Source organism: Corapipo altera, unplaced genomic scaffold (genome assembly GCF_003945725.1).
Source record: "Corapipo altera isolate COAL_440 unplaced genomic scaffold, ASM394572v1 64, whole genome shotgun sequence".
In the NCBI taxonomy this organism is placed as follows: Eukaryota; Metazoa; Chordata; class Aves; order Passeriformes; family Pipridae; genus Corapipo; species Corapipo altera.
Window position 1 is genome coordinate 8,824,367 of NW_020884893.1, and position 18,897 is coordinate 8,843,263.

Here is an 18,897-nt window from a genome sequence, read left to right on the forward strand (position 1 = left end):
GTGAATAAACATTAAATAGCCAAATCACAATATGGGATTATTTTCACACAGAGCTGAAAAGCCATTAATCTTAATTTCATATTGACTAGAGAGCTTATGTTTTTATTCCTCGTCACTGAATGAATCAGCATGGCGTGAGCTTTTTTTTTTTTTTTTGTAGCACTTGCTGCACATGGCAGACTGAAAACACACAGAGAAATCAATGTTTATAGAGTGGACAGAGCCAGCTCAGGCTTTGCCTGTGCTCCTCTCTGTGACCAAGACAAAGGTGATCTGATGCAGCCAAAACCAGACTATGGGAAGGTGCTGATTTTGTTTCCTTGGAAAAAATCAAATTTCCTGCTTGATTTCTGTCAGATTCATCCTTCATCTCAGTATGCTGAAAATCTGCTGTTTGGCAGGGCTGGTTCTGCAAGGCTCCAGGCTCCAGCCCATCCTGCCTGGCTTCATGCCCAAAGGGAAGGGAAGCAGTGATGCTCTCCCTGACCACTGCAGGGAGACAGGAGACTCCATCAGTACCAGAGCTACATCCTCTCACAGCAATAACATATTCCAGGTGAAAAACACCTCTTGCTGCAAGAGTGGGCTGGGCTGGTCGCATAGGATAGGAGACCTCCCACTAACAGCTGCCTGCATGGGCTCTGCAGGTAGGATTTCCCTCCTGGCACCCATATACTGCAACAGGAGCAAGGAGGGCAAAGCAGCAGGGAGAAGCAAGGACATGCATACAACGTGTAATCCACAAATGATCCAGTCTGCTCATTACTCAGGAAGATCCCAAGTGATGCCACATACCATGGGGAGCTGGTGTTTCCTCCCAGAGGCCCTTCCAGCAGTTTAATAACAGGAGGACCAAATTCCCAAGAATCCTACACATGGCAAGGAGGTTGGAACTAGGTGATCTGTGAGGTCCCTTCCAACCCAAACCATTCTAGGACTGGGTGATTCTATGAATCCAAACATGAGAGATGTTGTCCAGGGGGCTGAAGGTGATCCCAGCTCAGTTTGGATATTACTGTGCACTTTCTACCCTAGGGAGTATTTAGGGAGTTTTTGGGCTTCTGAAGCAGAAACCTTGAGCTGGAGGAGGGAAGGCATCAGGTGGGGGAAGGATCTGCCCCAGCACTGCAGGCATCACTCCTTCACTGCAGACAGGCAGGATTTCTCTGCATTAAGGGGGAGACAGCAAAGTCAGTTTACATGGTTGATTAGCATCATCGTTGCCAAGATACAAAACCATGTTGCTCTATTTATTGATTATTTCATTCTGTGATGCAATCTATCCAGGCTCCAGGGTACTGAAAACAGGAACAAAGGGAGTTTGTGAGATGTGGCAGCCACCCCAATAGCAGTCCCTTTGCTTAGAAAAATCCTAAAACTCCTTTCAAAATGAGCTGTGACCTTAGTACCTCTGTTACCATGTGTTTTGAGCAAAGGTGGCATGGATCCCCAGTCTGAATGGGCGAGAAGGCAGGTGCATGGAGACAGCATGGGCCACTCAAAATAGGTGTGCATCAGCTCAGACGTGGCAAGGAGGGGCTGCAGACCCTTTAACGTCTCATCTCCATCCCAAAAAAACCTGTACCAAAGACCCATTAGCATCACACGGCACATGCTCTACTTTCTTATAGCTATCTCTGTTCCTCATGTGGCATCACAGCTCTTGGGTTATGGGCTGATGCTGCCACCTCAGGTCCACCTTCCTTTCACAGAATTCAGAATCACGGGGTGGTTTGAGTGAGAAGGAACCTTAAAGACCAATTCATTCCAACTCCCTGCCACGGGCATGGACACCTTCCACTAGATCAGGTTCCAGCCTCCCCACATCACAAGCCATTCTCCCCACAAGAGCTGGGACAGCTTTCCCTCCTACAGCCATTGCTGCAGGATTCTACCCTCTATCCCTCCCACCTCAGCTTTGTGGCTCTCCTCAGAAAAGGAGAAGGTGGGGAAGTAAGACCTGGTCCTTCGGGCAGCCCTGGCCAGGGCCTGGGAGGTGAGGATCAAGGGTGTGATTTACCAGCTGATTCTGCAAAGTCACAGTGAAGAAGCTCTGCTGCCACAGAGATTCACACGGAAACACGGTGTGAAACCATGAATGCACAATCAGGGCTGAGGCTCGGGATGTGTCCGAAGGAGATTCTCCTGTTTGGGGAAGGAGAAATTTGCTTATGCATAAATACCCACAAAAATAGCTGAGGGGAAGCACAGGGAAATGAGTGGGAAAGTAAACTGGAGTTTTTTTGGCAGAGCCTGCTTTGCTGCCAGTCTGAGAGATTCTCTTCTGAGCACATAGCAAAGGCTGCACCCGCACCAGCTGCTGCTGGAGATCCTTTTCATTTAAAATAGAGGCTCTAACTATAGAGAGCAGCCACTTGCCCTATAAAGCATTGCAGGGTGAGAGGCATCCTTCTCTGGGCACACATTGTCCTACCCGGAATTGATATCCCAAAGTACCCAAGAGAGAGATCAGAGCCCAGTGACAGCTCTTTAAAGAGTTAACAAATCTTTCTCTGGGTAAAAAAAAAAAGGGGGGGGGGGGGAAAGAGAGACATTTACAGTCTAGTTCCTTATGAAAATACCTTGGAAAAACAGACATGGCATCTGCTCAGCATCAGGCAGCATCTTCATCAGGGCAAGTCCTGAGCTGCAGTGTTGGTATCACAAGGGGCCAACACAGCTTTGGTCTTTCTGCAGTCAGGTTTTCTGCCACCTGCAAAAGTTGTCTTCAGGCCTGAGGGCCAGGCTTTTTGGGAGGCAGAGGCATTCAGAGCAGGGGAAAGGCTTCATGGCTCCTATAGGCAGTGGGCATGAGGAGGGGAATTTAAACTGAATACTCACCCAAACCAACTAACTGCTGCCTGACCTGCAGCTCAGTAAAGGGTAACTCAGCACCTCCCTGGCTAAGCTCTTCCCATGGCATAAAACCATAAATCATAGAATATCCAGAGTTAGAAGGGACCCACGAGGATCACTGAGTCCAACTCCTGGCCCTGCACAGGATAATTGAGAATTCCACATGTGCCTGAGGGTGTTGTCCATCCAAACTTCAGCAAAAGTGTAAATTCTGCTCCTTGTTTCTGCTGTTAGAAATTGTAATTCATGGGGACGGAAGTTGCTGGCTGAGGGAGAGGAAGGGAAATGTGGCATTTCCAAAGCCAGATTTGCTGCAAACCAAGTGGCTCCTCAGGAGAGAGCTCAGTCACTGGCTCATCCATTCCTCAGCCTTTTCCAGCACTTGACTTCAGCCAGCAGCAGCAAAGAGAACACTTAGTACATTAATAAATCCCCTAATACTGAGTAAAGCACTTTGGTTTATGGTTTTGCTATGAGAACTCACCCCTGGACACTTATAATTAACTGAACTAGAAGAGAAATAAAGATTTCCATTTTTGTTCTCACCAGTTTTTACCTTTTTTTTTTTGAGAAGAAAATCACCCCTGCTAATAAAAAACCCTCTCCTGATATTTGCCTGCTTGGGTAGGAATATTGATCTCTGTGCAGAAAGCGCTTCCCTGATCACACATCTCACTGGCTGATCTATCTTGGAGAATATGGCCTTGGCTTTATTTTCAGAGCAGCACTGTAATTTATTATTCTCCATGATCATGCCTAACCCCATAACTCCTTGGAATTGTGGAGAGAGCATGTGGGAAGAGCTTGTTTTCATCCTGCATCAGACTTCACCTCTTACAGCAGGCAGCTGCCTGCACACCAGAGCTGCCTGTTGCAAAACCCAGGGACCCCGTGGAGGCTGGCAGAGTGCAGACAACTCACACTCATCTCCAAACACCAATTTCCCAGCATTTTCACATCTTCTGTTCCTGTGTTAACTACAGACAAAGTTGCCTGTGACACAAAAGTTCCCAATGATCTCACTAAAAAAGGATCAGGCTGAGACATCCCTGACCCACACAGCTAAATCTTCCAGACCATCATTCAGTGCACAGGAGGTTTTATTTTCCTTTATTAAAGCACACAAATAGCCACCTAGGAAATTGTCATTTACACTGCAGCAGCTGTAAAACCACACCAACACAACCATTTCCAAAGAGAATTACGGAGCCAGTGCTACAGCCATCCAGCTGACCACAAGCCTGTAACTCCATAGGCACAGTACAATGAAGTTCTGCTTTCAGGTTTTTGTTGCTCTTCTTATAACAAACTCCACTGAGCATTGAACAGAATGTCTAAACACAGTCACTGCAAGGGCCATGGAAATATCCAAAAGCTTAGTAAACACACATTTACTGGTACTTGATTATGTAAGATCGTTGCAGCATAGTCATTATAACAAAATCCGTATTTAAAAAACGCCAAACACAGGTATATTTTTTTTCAGAGGACATAAATCTATTTAAAAACTCAACCAAGAATGGCAAAGGGAGAGTGGCTGTTCCCTAGCCAGCCATTAAGGAATGCTCTCCTGGCTCCCTAACAGCAAGAACAGCAGTTGGTTCCTAGCTTCAGGCCCAACCATACCCAGACCCCATCAGATCATCTGACAGCTGAGGGGCTGAGCAAACCCAAGTCACTCACTGCCCAACACTGTTATTGCATTCACAGCCACAACATCCCACCAAACTCAGCTTTTCCAAGGGCATGGATGCAGCTTGCCAGCAGCACAGTTCTCAGGGAGTTGTTCTTTCCATGCCTGGGGGCTGTGTGGGATTTCCTGGTGAGTGCTTGGGGATAAACATCCATTGCAAAGTGCATAAAGTGCCCAGATTTCCTCCTCCCCCCAGATTAGTCAGGGGAAGTGATAATTGCAAAGTTTGCTCTGGTATCCCTCCAGATTCCCAATCAAATGCTAATCACAGCATCAAAATCCTCTCAGCTCGAGCAGTTTACAAGGGATCTGGGTCCTATACGTGGGACACTGGAATTTCATCTATATTTTAAGCCCAACCATAAGGGAAACACTCTACATAGAAATATAACATTCGATTTTTTTATACAGCATATGTAAAGAACATGACAGCATTAAAATATTGGCAAATCAATACATTAAAAATACAGAATCTCCTAGATCAGAGCACAAGAAATATATTCACAAGAAATCTGTACAGTCCGGACGACGCTGCCGGTTCTCAGATTGAAGTTGACCTCCCATCTCCACATGGGGGTCTTTGCTTTGCTTCCCCATCAGCACCACTGGCCACCACTGCCCAGATTTCCCCAGGCTGTTGTGCTACAGGGAGAATACCAGTCTGCTGTCCCCTCCAGCACGGAGAGCACTTGGTGGTTAAACTCTTTGGGGAAGCTTTCATTATTGAATGAAATGACACAACATTTCATTTTCCACAAAGCTCTGACCTACTGAGAGAGGAAAAATCAATCCACAGTTGGCAGGAGGAGTGGTACCTGGGCAGCATTTCCCAGGTGCTCTCAGCATCGTGGATCTCATTGCAGTTAAAAAAAAAACCAGAACAAAACAAACCTCAAAACCCCACCTTTCATATGGTTTGTGCCCCACTTATCCCATGCAGAGCAGATGGGACTGTTTTAGGCTGCCACATGCTACCAGGAAGGTCCATGTCTTCTGGAGGAGCTGCCATTCTGACTTCTCCAAAATGGCTTTCCCCTATACATAAATACATTTATATATAGGCCACTTCATTCCTTCCTCCTCTCACTGAGGAAGATCCCCAAGGCATGCTTGGCAAGGTGAAATCCTACCATCTATCTGTACACAGAGCACTGCAGACGTGTAGGTATAGACACAATCTGTCCACTGTCACACTGGAAATACAGAGTTGAAAAAAAAAAAAAAAAAAGCAGTAGCAGCATATAAACGAGGAATTGTGTTCATTTCCTCGTCTTTGGAGCCACACTCATCAGTTTTTACAGTCCCTTCTCACCCCCTGCTCCCCTCTGAGAGGAGGGTTTTACTGCAGACCCAGTCTGCAGGAGCTGGCGTTGTCCTCCAAGGCAGTTTGAATTTCCCTTTCCACCAACTCCCTCCTCTCCCTCCCCGCATCCTTCCGTGCACGATGACTCATCCTGGAGATGATCTTAGGTTTTGTCTGATGGCTCCTGCCCACTTTGGCTGCAGCAAAGTCTAATTTCAGAGTGGTGGCACAGGAATAAAAACCCGCACACGAGCGCCTGCTGAGCCACACGAGCTGTTAACATCTCAACTCGGGGAGGCAAAAAGCAATGGAAGAGTTTACATTCTGTCTGTCTCCCAGCAGCAAAAGTGTAAGTCCCAGGAGCGATGCCTATTTTAAATCCTTAATTCCTGAACTCTCAATAATGTTGCAAACCCCCAGGGTTTCGCAGGAATCAAGGGCTGATTTCAAACACGTTCCTCAGTGCAGGATGCACTAGAATTAAAATGCATCAAATGGGCTTACTTTTTCTGTATGCTCTTGCAGCATCCAGTTTTCCCAACCCCCAAAATTGTTTCTCGCCTCTCAGTTTTGAGGTCCTGCTAAAGAGCTGTTATCTGAGTTAGTTCTGACGTGGGGGTGGTTGGACTCTGCTGGGCGACAGCCACCATGGGAATTTCCATGCCTAGTCAGGCCGGATTGTTAGTCCCCTCCGAGTTCTTGCAGGCATAGGCCACATCCTTGGCGATGCTGCACATCCTGTTGGACATCTGGAGCTCGGTCCTGAAGGCGGTGGGGAAGCAGAACTTCTTGAAGCACGCCTTGAAATTCTCATCCAAGAAGGCGTAGAGCACGGGGTTCAGGCTGCTGTTGGCATACCCCAGCGCGGTGCAGAAGCAGGAGATGGCCAGCTCGAGCTCACTTTCTGCCTTGGCACCCAAGCACTGGACCAGCACAAAAATCTGGATGGGAGTCCAGCAAACAATGAAGACTGCCACGACCACCAGGACCATTCGGGTGATGCGCCTCAGGTTTCGGTCCTTCTCCTTGGAGCCTGAGAGGACACGGACGTTCTTGAGCCGTCTGATCATGAGACTGTAGCAAATGGTGATGATCAACACGGGGATCATAAAGGAGAAGAGAAAGACGCAGATGCCGAACACAGGATCCCAGTAGTCCACTGGCGAAGGGAGTTTAATTAGACAATCAATTTCTGCAAGTGAAAAAAGTGAAAAAAATCAAATGGAAAAGAAGATCAGCAAACACAGTGCAAGCAAAAAGGCATCTGCACATTGAGATTAGTTTAGACTAGTTAAAGAAGTGGTTGGAGTTAATGTTCTTCGAAGTCTTTCCCAACCTTAATGATTCAGCGATTTTATGTTTAACACTTGGAAGGCAGTAGCAGTGATACAGGGAAGCAAGGGAAGAAAGGAGAGAGTTAAGACAACTTTACAGCAGAGCCCTCACCCCACTGATGAAACTGGCATCTCGAGCCCATGGGCTCTCCTGGCCAGCACCACCTCCCACCCACCGGGTGCAGCTTTACTGACCGTTGTTCTCGTTCTCCGCGGATCCCATCACCATCGCTGGGATGCCGAAGACAGAAGCCAGTGCCCAGATGCAGACATTCACCACCTTGGCCTTGTGGGGAGTGCGGATGTCCAGGGCCTTGATGGGGTGGCAGATGGCGATGTAGCGGTCCACGCTCATCATGGTCAGCGTGAAGGTGCTGGTGAACATGTTGTAGTAGTCGATGGAGATGGCGATCTTGCAGAGGACGTTGCCGAAGGGCCAGAAGCCCAGGAACGTGTCTGTACCCTGGAAGGGTAAGGTCATCAGGCACAGGGTGTCAGCCAGAGCGAGGTTAAAGATGTAAATGTTGGTTGCTGTCTTCATCTTGGTGAATCTGAAATGCAGGAATGAGCAATGGTTAGAGCTCCACCTGATGAGCAGTAAGACATTAAACTCTACTGAAGAGGCCATTCTGCCACTTTGGGAAGGAGATGCAGTATTTTCTTATATAATGAGACTGACCACCTTTCACCTTTCTACCTCCCACGGGTTTATCAACACACAGCTCAACCCAGCTCCTAAAAGATCACATATGGGACCTTCATAATCAGTTCCATGGGCAGGAGAAGTTTATTCCCTCAGACTGCCAGGGAGGACCACGAAAGCCTGAGCCTGTCAACTCACAGTGGTTCTTGAAAAATGACTTCAATAAGGCTACCCTAGGATTTCATCACATATGGCTTCATTATTATAAATGTTGGTGAAAGCTTTACCCAATATGATGATTTGAAAGATCCAGGGCTAAGCTGACTAGCCATTTTGTAAGGGCTCACATTCAAAGGGTGTGGCTAATGTGAGCTGTCAGATCAGAACAGGTGGGATGGCCAGCCCTGGCCAGCTAAAAACTCGTGAGGAGTGAGGTTTGAATCAGAAATCAAAATATCACAATGGATCTTTCTCAAGAAAGAGGTAAAGTCACAAGTCAACTCTACTTAAAAGAATTTTTGTCATTTCAGTATTACTTTTATCATATGAACTGGCTGCCCAAAAGAGAAATTCACCTTGCTGTAATGGCAATAATCTCCTTTTCACACATGGGAAACGATGCAGAGCAAACCGTAATCACCTACCCATGAGACATGCAGAGTCTGCAGAAATGGAAGCTCAACAGTGACTCTGGGACTGAATCTAACATTTCAGCTCCAGGATGTTCCTCTCATGGGTAGAACAGAAGCTCAAATAGGTATAATTTTAAAACTATAGCTCATCCATCATTTACTATACTAATGGCCTTTGAAGAAACGTGGCCAAAAATGGCAGACAGGGATGTATGTTATTAACAGAGTGCAAGACTGTTTGAGGGTAACACTTCTACTTATAAACTGCCACCCTATTTTCACTCTGTTAGAATATTATAGGGTCTGATTTGACCTAAAAAGCTCTTTTTGTCAATTTGATTCAGAACAGCAAACCCACAACTGCCCTTCTCAGCTCTGTGCCCTCCCCTCAGGGTCTGAACTTCAGTTCTTGAGAGATTATTTGAATGCTTGGCAGAACATTATCAGTGGCACACTCTGAACTCTGCTGAGTTACACAGTGACGTGGCCAGGTTTGCAAGAATAGGAGCCAGGGGAGCCACAATCCAGACTGTAAAGTCTATTTTTTTACCTGCCTTAGAGCTTTAGGCTGGGCTTGTATCAGAAATCTGAAAGTGGCTTCAGAAAGCAAGACCGAATGTTCCATTTGACCTTCAAAGTCAAGGAAAGCATTTGGAGGTGAGGACTGATGGAAACATGGTTGGAACCACTGAGGTCCCTACAAAAGCCTGTGTCAGGCTCCTCTTGCCCCAGAAATCACAGGTTCTTAGAAAGCCAGCCCAGATAAACTTATGTAACCAGAACTAGTAGAAGAGAAATGCCAGTGCCTTTCCTTTTGTGGTAGGATGAACAAGCAAAACACTTTGCAAATCCAACTCAACCTGGCAGCTGCCAGGGCTTTAAGCTTTGGGATTTCCTAAGCAGGATTACCACAGACTCCAGTGCCCTGAACCCCAGAGCAGCATCTCAGGGTAGGCAAGTTTTCTTTTTGTGTTTGAACACTTGCAGTTGGGCCAAGCATGGCAAAGTACTCAGGGGGATGAGGTAGGTCTGTCAGGTGGGTTCAGTCACCTTCCCCTCTAGGTCAGCAGAGGGGAATTAAAATGAAGAAAATCAAATCACTGTTTTTTATCAGCCCCCACAAAAATAAGTATTGTCAGCTCAGGCTTTAGGAAATGATTCAGTCACCTAAGACTGTGCTAGCAAAGGTCTCCTGGGAGCTGTGGCCTTCTCTGCATACCACAGACTGGCTGGGCTGGCTCAAGCTTTCCAAAGGTCAAGGTTGTTGTAGTCCATCCTTTCAGGAGGACTAGAGCTGGAGGCAATTCATCAACATGCCTCTAACACTGGCTGCTCTTACTGACGTTATAACTCAAGGGAATAACAATTTGGAGCAATGATGAGCGACTTGACAGCAAAACAGAAAAAATTAAAGGTTGTTTGAGTTTGTTTTTCTAATTGACCAGTGGGAGAAACAAGCAGAATTCACCTATTTCCAGCCCCCTTCCAACATCCACAGGGGACAAAGCTGCCTCCCTGAATACTCCTGTTTCCTCAGCACTGTGAGAATTTTGGGGTATCTCAGCCAGCCCTGAGCTCAGGGTGTGAAGATCACAAACCTTCAGCTCCCTCCCGCACCCCTCCACCCCTACCAGCCCCTCTCTTCCCAGACATTTCTCAGTAAGAATTTGGAGTCCAGCTGCAATTGCTCAGCCTGGCCCTGCAAAATCTGCTCTCTCTCAATGCACAGATCCCTCTCTGCTGCTTCCTTCTTCACCACCTCCTCAAGGTGATGGCAGAGCCACCTTCCCTCGCTCCCTCCAACATGGGGACACGCTGAGGTGACTGGCCCACCACTTACCTCCTTCAACCCATCTTCTAGTGGATTTTAAGCTGATTTTGTGCTCTTGAAAGGTGGGGAAATTAATTTACACCTAATTAATTACTTCTACTCCACTTTCTCTGCATGCTGAGAGCCAACAGCCACTACCCCAACCAACCAATGTTCCCAAACATTTCCAGAATGTTCAGTACACAAAAAAAAATCAATTAATCGCTTCTCTGTGGACTAATCTCTTTTTCTTTTCCTCCAGGAACTGAGAGTGTTCTTTTTCTTAATCTGCAAAAAGACAAATTAAACTCTTGGGCTTTAGGCGGCACCTCAGTTTCCCCCCCCCCCCCTCTGTGGCACAGCTCTGCTGCAGATAAGCCTGTGGCCTCCACGGAGGACATTAGTTCCCTGCTGAGCCACTTTCTTCCACTCTGTCATGGAGGTAATTTCCTAATGGAGCATCTCCCACAGAGTGGTTCTTAGCTCTTCATCCAGTTCCACCTTTGTCACAACAGTAATTGCTCTGCAGTCCTGTTCTCTCGGATGCTGAAGCCTAAGAGAAAAAATGCCTGGATATCATCTCAGCACATGTCTTCCCTCTCCTTTTTTGATGAGTGGACCTCAAGCAACAGTACCTGGAACAAATCTGGACTTCAGCAAGGGGAAGATGCAATCTGGGAGTGAAGATGGGTAGGACACAGCTCTCTGGGCTTTAAGGCCCTGTTTCTCACAAGGATGGATTCTGTCCCTGGTTGAGACTCAGGGGAGCTGCAGACCTGTTTTTCCTACTTTCCCTCTTTTCCACCCAGCCATGGCAAGGCTGCAGGACAGTGAGCCACTCTGGATGCCCCAAGGCTAAGAACCAGCTGGCTGCAGCAAAACTGCAACCCAAAAATGGGGCAGCAGACACTTGGACAGAGGGACCAGAGCAAAACCTGCAGCCACAAGGAACACTGAGCATTATCTCCAGGAGCTCTCTTCCTCCTGGAGTCTCTTGATTTTCATATTCATAGCTCCAGCTAATTGGGATGCAGACAGTGCTGTTCACCTTGAGCAGCTCCCTCCATCCCCACTTCACAGCCTGGTAGCAGTGCCAGCCTTTGCCCTAGTCCCTGAACGTGCACCTGGGAGCAAAACAAGAGCAGAAAAGGCTCAGGGAGAATTTTTACTGAGCTACTCCCACCCTGTGATGGTAGAAATCAGCCCTGATTCTCTCACATCTCTGCTCCCAGCCTGCTTACAGTCCACAGGTTGTGTGAACCTGCTATTTGATCTGGCATGCACCATTGTGATTTGTGTCCCACCAGCCATACACCCACACTGTGCTCCCCACATCCCAGCTGCTCTGGTCACCATTTCAGAGCCCCCTCAGCCTCAAACTTCTAACCAGTTCAAGATGATTTATTCTTCACAGTTCAACAGGCCCTGAAAAAATTCAGAGAGTTTGAGAAGGACAAATTTAAATTACTTTGGGCTCTGAGGCCAGACACTACAGCAAAAGCAGCCACCAACACAGCACCTAAAAGCCTATAAATTACCCAGCAGGACAGGGACTGACTAGCAGGGGCTAGTTAAGGAGTTTGCTGCCAGCCAGGGTGAGCACACACTTTGAGACAGATGATTTTCTTGCCCTTGAGTCTCACCACTGTGTCCAGTGACAACTATAAAAAACAAACACAGCCCTCCTCCTCTGGGTGCTCTCTGGGAACCAGTGTGGATGGGGACATCACATGGCCCCAACTGCTGCCATACCAAGGGAGGAGGCTGGGTGGCTGCAAAAGCCTCAGTTGCTCAGCCAGGGGCTCACAGGGATGCTCCCACATCCCTGAGCAGGTGCTTGGCCACCAGGAATGGTGCTTGGCATGAGGAGGGCATTCATCAGCCTCCACCCTGCAGCAAGATGCTCTTGTCCCAGTTCATGGGTCAGATCTGCCACTGCTGAGTTGCTCGAATCCAACACACTGCTGGGAATTGCCCAGTCCATGAAAAACACTGGGAACTGAGTCCCACACTAAACATCACAGAATTACTACTGCACAGGGGCAACTCTCTTGCACCCATCTCACCAAAGCCAGGTGAAACAAAGAGCCTTCCTAACTGGAGCAACAGGATCTGTATTAGCTGGGACCAGACATGGTTCCTATGAGACATGTGGCTGAGCCCAGCTCACCTGGGCTCGTGGGGACCCAGAAATCAGGGAGCTGCAGACCCATCCTGTGCAGCCACTATCACAGCAGGTTCCTCTCCCGCTCACCTCACCATCCTCTCCAGGGCACAGAGCCCTCAGTGTGGCTTTCACTTCTCTATAAATTGCAAGAATTGTCTATTTATTTTGTATTTTTTTCTAGGAAAAACTAAGCAGGACTCAGATGGCTCCACCATCACACTGGGTCCCCTTCGCATTAAGTTCCATTTCAGCTCTGAGACCCTCAGCTGTTAGAGGCCTTTCCCTTAGAAAGCTTTCTATTAAGAAATCAGCATCTCTGCAATGTCATAATTAACTCCATTTTCCCTGTCTCATCACAGCCAGCTGCCCTCACCCCTGTTCTCAGGGACTGTGGCAGTTTTCAAGCAGAATTACAGCTGGCACAGCATCCCCAGGCAGGATCATGGTGCAGGCACCCCCCATCACATCCTTCCTCCTTCACCTGGAAGCAGCAAATGAAAGTCTGGGAGCCTGTCAGCCCTCATCTGCCTGAAATATTGCTTAAAATGCTCTGAAAAGTGTTCTTCAATAGAGAGAGCTGAGCATCCCCAGTACTTTGCTGGGCTCCCAACAGAGAGCAACCATAGTAGAGAGTGCCCAAGAAATGGGGCATCATCATTCCCATGGGGGCCTGAGCTGGAGGAAAGGAGTCCTCCAGGCCATCACTGCTGAGCATTGTAGCAGCATGATGGAGCTGGGGACAACAGAGGAGTCCCTGGACCAGAAGCTGCATGTTGTCCCTTCCCTGGCACAGGAGTGGTTGGCAGCAGTTCAGGGGTCTCTGTCACAGCCCTATAACAACACCTGGGTCAGCATCACCTCCAGCCCTGTGAGTCACCCACCCCCAGGGCCACTGAAAGAACAATCCATCCTCCTCCTCCTTTGCTTTCCTTCCTAAAAACAAAGCTCTTGGGCAAGCAGCCTTGCAGAATTCAGTTAATAGCTAAGAGGGATCTCAGCAGCCTTTTTTCCTTCACTCTCCCCCCAAACCCTCTGTTCAGCTCCTCGTTTCACAGTCATTAAAAAGAAGAACAGGAAATATATGCAGAAGAGAGCAAACAGCAGAAGGAGGAGGGAGGGGAGGCATCATCCCTGCTGGCAAGGAGCTCCACGATGAGCCAGCAGAACAAAGCCACAGATGAGGCAGGTTCCCACAACAGGCCCTTTACTGTCTAGGAAATCGTGTTCCTGATGAGAGCCCTTCTCCATCTTACCCAATTAGTGCTGCTCAGCACTGGAAGGGACTGACAGCCACATGATGACTGTCTCTAAATTAATCATTCCAAATTTTAAATCACTCCAAATATAATAGAGATGTAGGCTGGGTTCTATAACACAGGGGAAAACCTAGAGGAGGCTTTGAATTTCTACTTCCATGTGAAGTACTGGGAGATTTTAAAACTTTTCCCTCAGTGCTGCAGAAGACTCATTCAAAAGGAACAAAAAATGAGCCTTTCTGATGCCTCCAATTTCCTCGAGTGCAGGTATTAGAGTCTTCTTATTTCCCAGCTCCCTCAAACCCAGGAAACAATTACTGTTTATGACATTGTACCATTCTTTTTGTGGAAGATAATACACGATTTTCTTATGGGTTGTGTAATATGTTGGAGCCTGGTTATCCTTGCTGAAGCATGGAAAAAAAAACAACCAGCTTTCATAGGCTGCACCATGTCTGCAGGTGACAGGGGTGCAGCACAGAGGGTTTGCCAATCATTTTTCCATTAACGGAAGAGTTATATCGTTAAGAGTTCTAAAAGCCCGCGTTGACTTACCAGCAACCAATTTTCAACCTCCTGAAAACCAGATGCTACTCAAGGCATGAAGCCTCAATGCCCCAATCTGGGGAGAAAAACCTGTGTTTGAGAAGTTCATCAGCATCTTCCCTGTATGGCCACTGATGTGGCAGCTCTGCATCAATCCACATTCATGGCAAGGGTAAGAATCTGGGATACTGAGCTCAGTTTATCCCCACACCTGCTCCTGACCTCAACATACAGAACAAGGAGAGAAGAATCCTGAGCAGAGATAACCAGAAGTTGTAGTTACTCACCAACCTAAGAATGGTCATTTCCTTGGGTATAACTCAGCTCAATACTGAGCTCCCAGGGGAGACAGATGGGGAGAACCAGTGGGAACAGCAGGTTCTACACATGCCCCAGCTCAGTTATTACTTCCCCAGCACACACTTTTCAGGGGGGCACTCCAGACTCACGTTGAAGGGGGTTTTTTTGGGGTTTTTTGTTTGTTTGTTTTGTTGTTGTTGTTGTTGGGTTTTTTTAAAAAAAGGTGAATTCCCAAAAAGGAGTACCCAAATAATCAAAATGCCTGTTGGTGCCTTTTTTTTTTTTTTTAAATATATAGGGGTTTCTACATAAAGGGAAATAGAGAAATGGAAAATGGCTGGGGGAGATGGGGGTGGCACCTTTCTTCAGTTTTCAATTTCTTAAACCAAGTAAAACCAGAGGACACACAAACAAGTTAAGTTCCAGGGGAAATTCCAGTGCTGAAATCCCACTTTCTTTTCCTGAGTGCCATTTATCCAGCTGGAAGGTATCAAAGTCAAAAAGATGTGGAACAGAAGCCGCCCTTCTGCACGCATGGCCACGGCACAGGTGCTGTCTTGGGACACTGATGTTATTTGTGATACCCAGTCACAGCCCTGGGCTGGGGCCAGCAGGATCCAGCTGCTCACATCCCACAAGACCTCTGCAGACAGGGAGATTTCTGCCAAGACTTCTTGTTACACATATCTAAGGCTCATGCACGGGGTAAGGACTCCCTTCCTCTGCACACATGCTGGCTGGCATTCCCATGGAGCTGCATCACTGTCAGACAAGGACTTCTAACTCCCAGAGCCTCACTACTCACCACACTTGGACACACCCACAAACTACTCAAATGACTGCTACTACACCGAACAGGAACACGAGCTCTCCAGACATGTCATTAGTTTACTGCAAACCTGGTCTCTGCACCTGCAGCTCACCAGGGCTAATGGGATCCCTTCTCTCTGCCATGAACTCCTCTGCAAAGGGAGCACAGATAGGCAGCCTGAGGAACAGTCACCTCACTCTGCCCTTGTAGCAGAGATTTAGCCACCCTTCACTGACTTCTGATACCAGAGACTTGAATTTTGCAGCATCTCCTGCAACCAAGTTGTGTGTATTCAGGGGAAAGATGCTTTGGAAGCACTTGGGCTCCTGGTAGGAGCAAGACAATCTCATCAGTGTCTGAATACCTGCTAAATATTTGCATTTTCTGTTGGAGGATTCAACCTGTCTTTTTTGTGCTGGCAGCATCCACCTGCAGCAGGAATCTGCTCCAAGACATGGATAAAATGGAAGTTCCCTCCCTAACATGAAGGGTGCAGAGATCAGAAGGGGGGTGCTGGGATTTAGCACAATCACAGCCCTAACAGCTGCATAAACTTATTCTGTACTTACAAGGGGAACAAGGTTTCTGATTCCCAGAAATAAGGGGGCTTTGAACCACAACAGTGTCAGACAGGGACACTTAAAATGCCAGCAGGGTGCAGGGAGGCTGGACTGGTTCATGGTCTGTGCTCTGTCCCTCTGTCAAGGTCCTCCCACTCTCCTGACTTCAGCACAAGAAGTCAGCGAAGTTGCCTTCAACTCTGCAGCATCCTGTTATATCTTATTCATGTCTACAGCTTCCAAAGGGTTGAAAGAGTTACATTCCTGATTTTTCCCCTGTACAATTAAGGCACAGCCTCTGCACATGCCATTCCCCTTGCAACAAGGTTCAGCTTTGGAAAGAGCCAGTTCCCAGATGGAACAGCACCTGCAAACACAGCTGGGGTGCCGGACACAGCCCAGGAAGGAGAGGTCCCATTAAGGAGCCAGCACAGCCTGGCAGCAAAACCCTTCCAGCTCATTGCCCTCTTTAGAGATATCCAGCTCACTCCAAAAAAACCCACAAAACATTTTTTTTTTTGAGCAGCTCTGCTCTCTCTGTTACATTCTCTGAGTTAAACTTTAGGAGGCACCAGAGGGCAGCTGAAAACTGGTGGAAACCTTCATCACAGCCTAGGAAGGGTTAAAAAAACAAATAAAACCAAAACAATGTAACAAACGCTACATCATTACCACTAAAGCACATCACAAACACCAGGGAAGCACCTGCCTGCTTCACCTGCAGCAGGGATTGAGGGAGGGAAGGTGTGCCCTGCTCCCAGCCTTCCCTGGAGCCTCCCTGCGTGTCCTACCTGACAATCACATACATGACGGAGCAGTTGCCCACCAGCCCCACAATGCACACGATGGAATAGACAACCACGATGGTGATCTTGATGCTGAGCGGCAGGAAGCTGTCCCCCGTGCTGTTGTTAAACCAGTTGCTGGGGAGAAAGCTCAGGTTCAGCATGGAGGAGTCATTCAGCAGCTTTCTCAGGTCAGGGTCTTCAAAAATATGGGCAGGGAAGAGCGGGTCCATCCTGAAGCACCAGCCTGCGCCAAGGACCTGGGGCACCAAGAGACAATTTTAAGATCTGCTGATCAAACGGGTAGCACGGGACTGTGGCAAAGCGTGTGCGTGAGAAGCGCTGGGGAAGGATGATTTATTACCAGGGAGAAGGATGATTTATTGCCGGGGAACACAGCCCCCCCTCCCCCCCTCGAGCCTTCCCAGGAGCATTCTGATGGTCTGCAACCCTGAGAGCCCGGCGCATCCCGGGCACACCGGGATCGCGCATATCTCCACACGGCCGGCGCAGGGGACGCGCGGGCTGCACACGCCATCCCTCCCAAGGGCTGGATGCTCCCACCTGCCTCTCCCATCCCTGCGGGCCGGTGAGTCCCCACACGCGGCTTTGTGCCCCCAGACCTTCCACTGCCCCCCCCCCCCCCCCCCCCCCCCCCCGTTGCCCCCCGCCAGCCCCCGCAGCCCCCCCACTGGGGCTGAGGCACAACCTCCCCCCCCCCCCCATCCTGGTCCATATCCTAATAAAACGGCAGGAAAAGCCCAAAGTTGGAAATAAACCCCAGTTAGCTCCGTACCTGTGGCGGGTCCACTCTAGCGCAGCTCCGGACCAGGCTCCGCTCTCCGCGGCCGCATCCAGCACCCCCGGGCCGGGGGATGGAGGGGGACACGGGACAAAGCCGGGGGCTCCGCAGGTGGAGGAGGGGAAGGGGCTGCTCTCCCAGGCAGGGATGCTGCCAGCGCAGGGGGCTGCACCCCGGATCCCACGTTTTTAAGGAAAAGGGAGGGATGAGAAAGAGGGAGGGAGGGAGGACGGAGGGCGGCTGGGCAGAGCCAGGCTGCCGGGCTGCTCCCACTGCGTAAGAGAAAAGCGGGAGGGGGAAGGAGGAAAAGAAGGGGGGGGGGGGGGGGGGGGGGAAGAAATAATAAATTACCAGACGCGGCAAAGGGAAGGCGAGCCCACACCTGCGAGACACGGGCAGCGTCCTTCCCCCGCCCCGCAGGCGCCGGGAGCTGCGGTGGCCTCCCCGTCCCACCCCCGGCACGGGCAGGGGGGGTCAGCACCCCCCAACCTCCCCAAACCCTTCCTGCCGCAGCCCTCGACCCGCAGCCTACCTGGGATGGGCTCCCAGCCGTAGACGTTGGAAAGAAGGGAAGAATCGTGGAAGGGTGCTGAGGAGATAGGGATTCGGGAAGCAGATTCCTCCCTCCTCTGCAATTGTGCAACCTGATCGCTGTGCTAGCGCAGGAGCAGCGGAATGGGGAATCTGACCTAGAAATTGGCAAAAAAATACAAGAAGGAATGAGAATTAGGGGGAGAAAATTGTTATTATCTAGCAGCATTAACTAAAGGTCATTTTTTGCAGTGCAAGCCATCCTGCACTTCACATCAGAGTTAGAGTAACACATATATTCCAAGAAGCTGCAGTGGTAAATTCTTTACCTCAAGGTGGGGTGAGCCACAAAGACCCCACAGGTACCTGCAGTTCCCAGTCTGGCTTTGAGATATTGACCCTCATAAACTCAGTGCCCAAGAGCTGCAGAGTCCCCCAGGTATGCCACCCCTCAAACAGGTTGCACAGAGGCATTTGGGGTCCATCCCCAGTTTAATCCCAGATCAGAGGTGGATTGACTACTGAGAACTAGAGCCTCATGGTCTGGTGCCTCTGGCCATCTACAGTGTTTCTCCAAAGAAGCCATTTCCCAGTAATCTGAGGAAATCTCCCAGTGTTGGGGACATAAGCAGGGATACATAGGTCAGATTCAATCTGGGGCACACTGTTATTGCCCAGGAGATGGAGAAAAGGGACATGAGCTCTTGCAGCAAATGCTTTTTCTCTTCCCAAGCCCAACACAGAACTCCTGGGGCCCAGCAGGCAGTCAGGGCTATACCTTTCTGCCCCAGTTCTGCTTCAATGGATGTTTGGGGATATTTAGCACAAAAGCTGCATCTCCTTCACAAGGAACACAATGCCAAGGTGT

At 48.9% G+C, this 18,897-nt stretch overlaps 1 protein-coding gene across 1 annotated transcript; it reads right to left on the minus strand.

The window, feature by feature from the left end:
* Positions 1-3,938: 3,938 nt before the first annotated feature.
* On the minus strand, positions 3,939-18,130 carry OPRL1 (opioid related nociceptin receptor 1). Its single transcript, XM_027646224.1, has 5 exons — positions 18,031-18,130; positions 17,493-17,770; positions 16,703-16,956; positions 7,382-7,737; positions 3,939-7,044 (listed from the first exon to the last, which is right to left on the minus strand). Exons 3-5 carry the CDS (start codon positions 16,927-16,929, stop codon positions 6,521-6,523), a joined length of 1,107 nt encoding a protein of 368 aa, XP_027502025.1. The 5' UTR covers positions 16,930-16,956; positions 17,493-17,770; positions 18,031-18,130; the 3' UTR covers positions 3,939-6,520.
* Between the last annotated feature and the right edge of the window lie 767 nt (positions 18,131-18,897).

Coding starts and splice junctions, on each gene's coding strand:
- OPRL1 (XM_027646224.1), bottom strand. CDS start 16,929: ATGGACCCGCTCTTCCCTGCCCATATTTTTGAAGACCCTGACCTGAGA. Junction 7,738..16,702: donor GTCATGTATGTGATTGTCAG/GTAGGACACGCA, acceptor CCTGCATTTCAG/ATTCACCAAGATGAAGACAG. Junction 7,045..7,381: donor CGCGGAGAACGAGAACAACG/GTCAGTAAAGCT, acceptor TTTCACTTGCAG/AAATTGATTGTCTAATTAAA.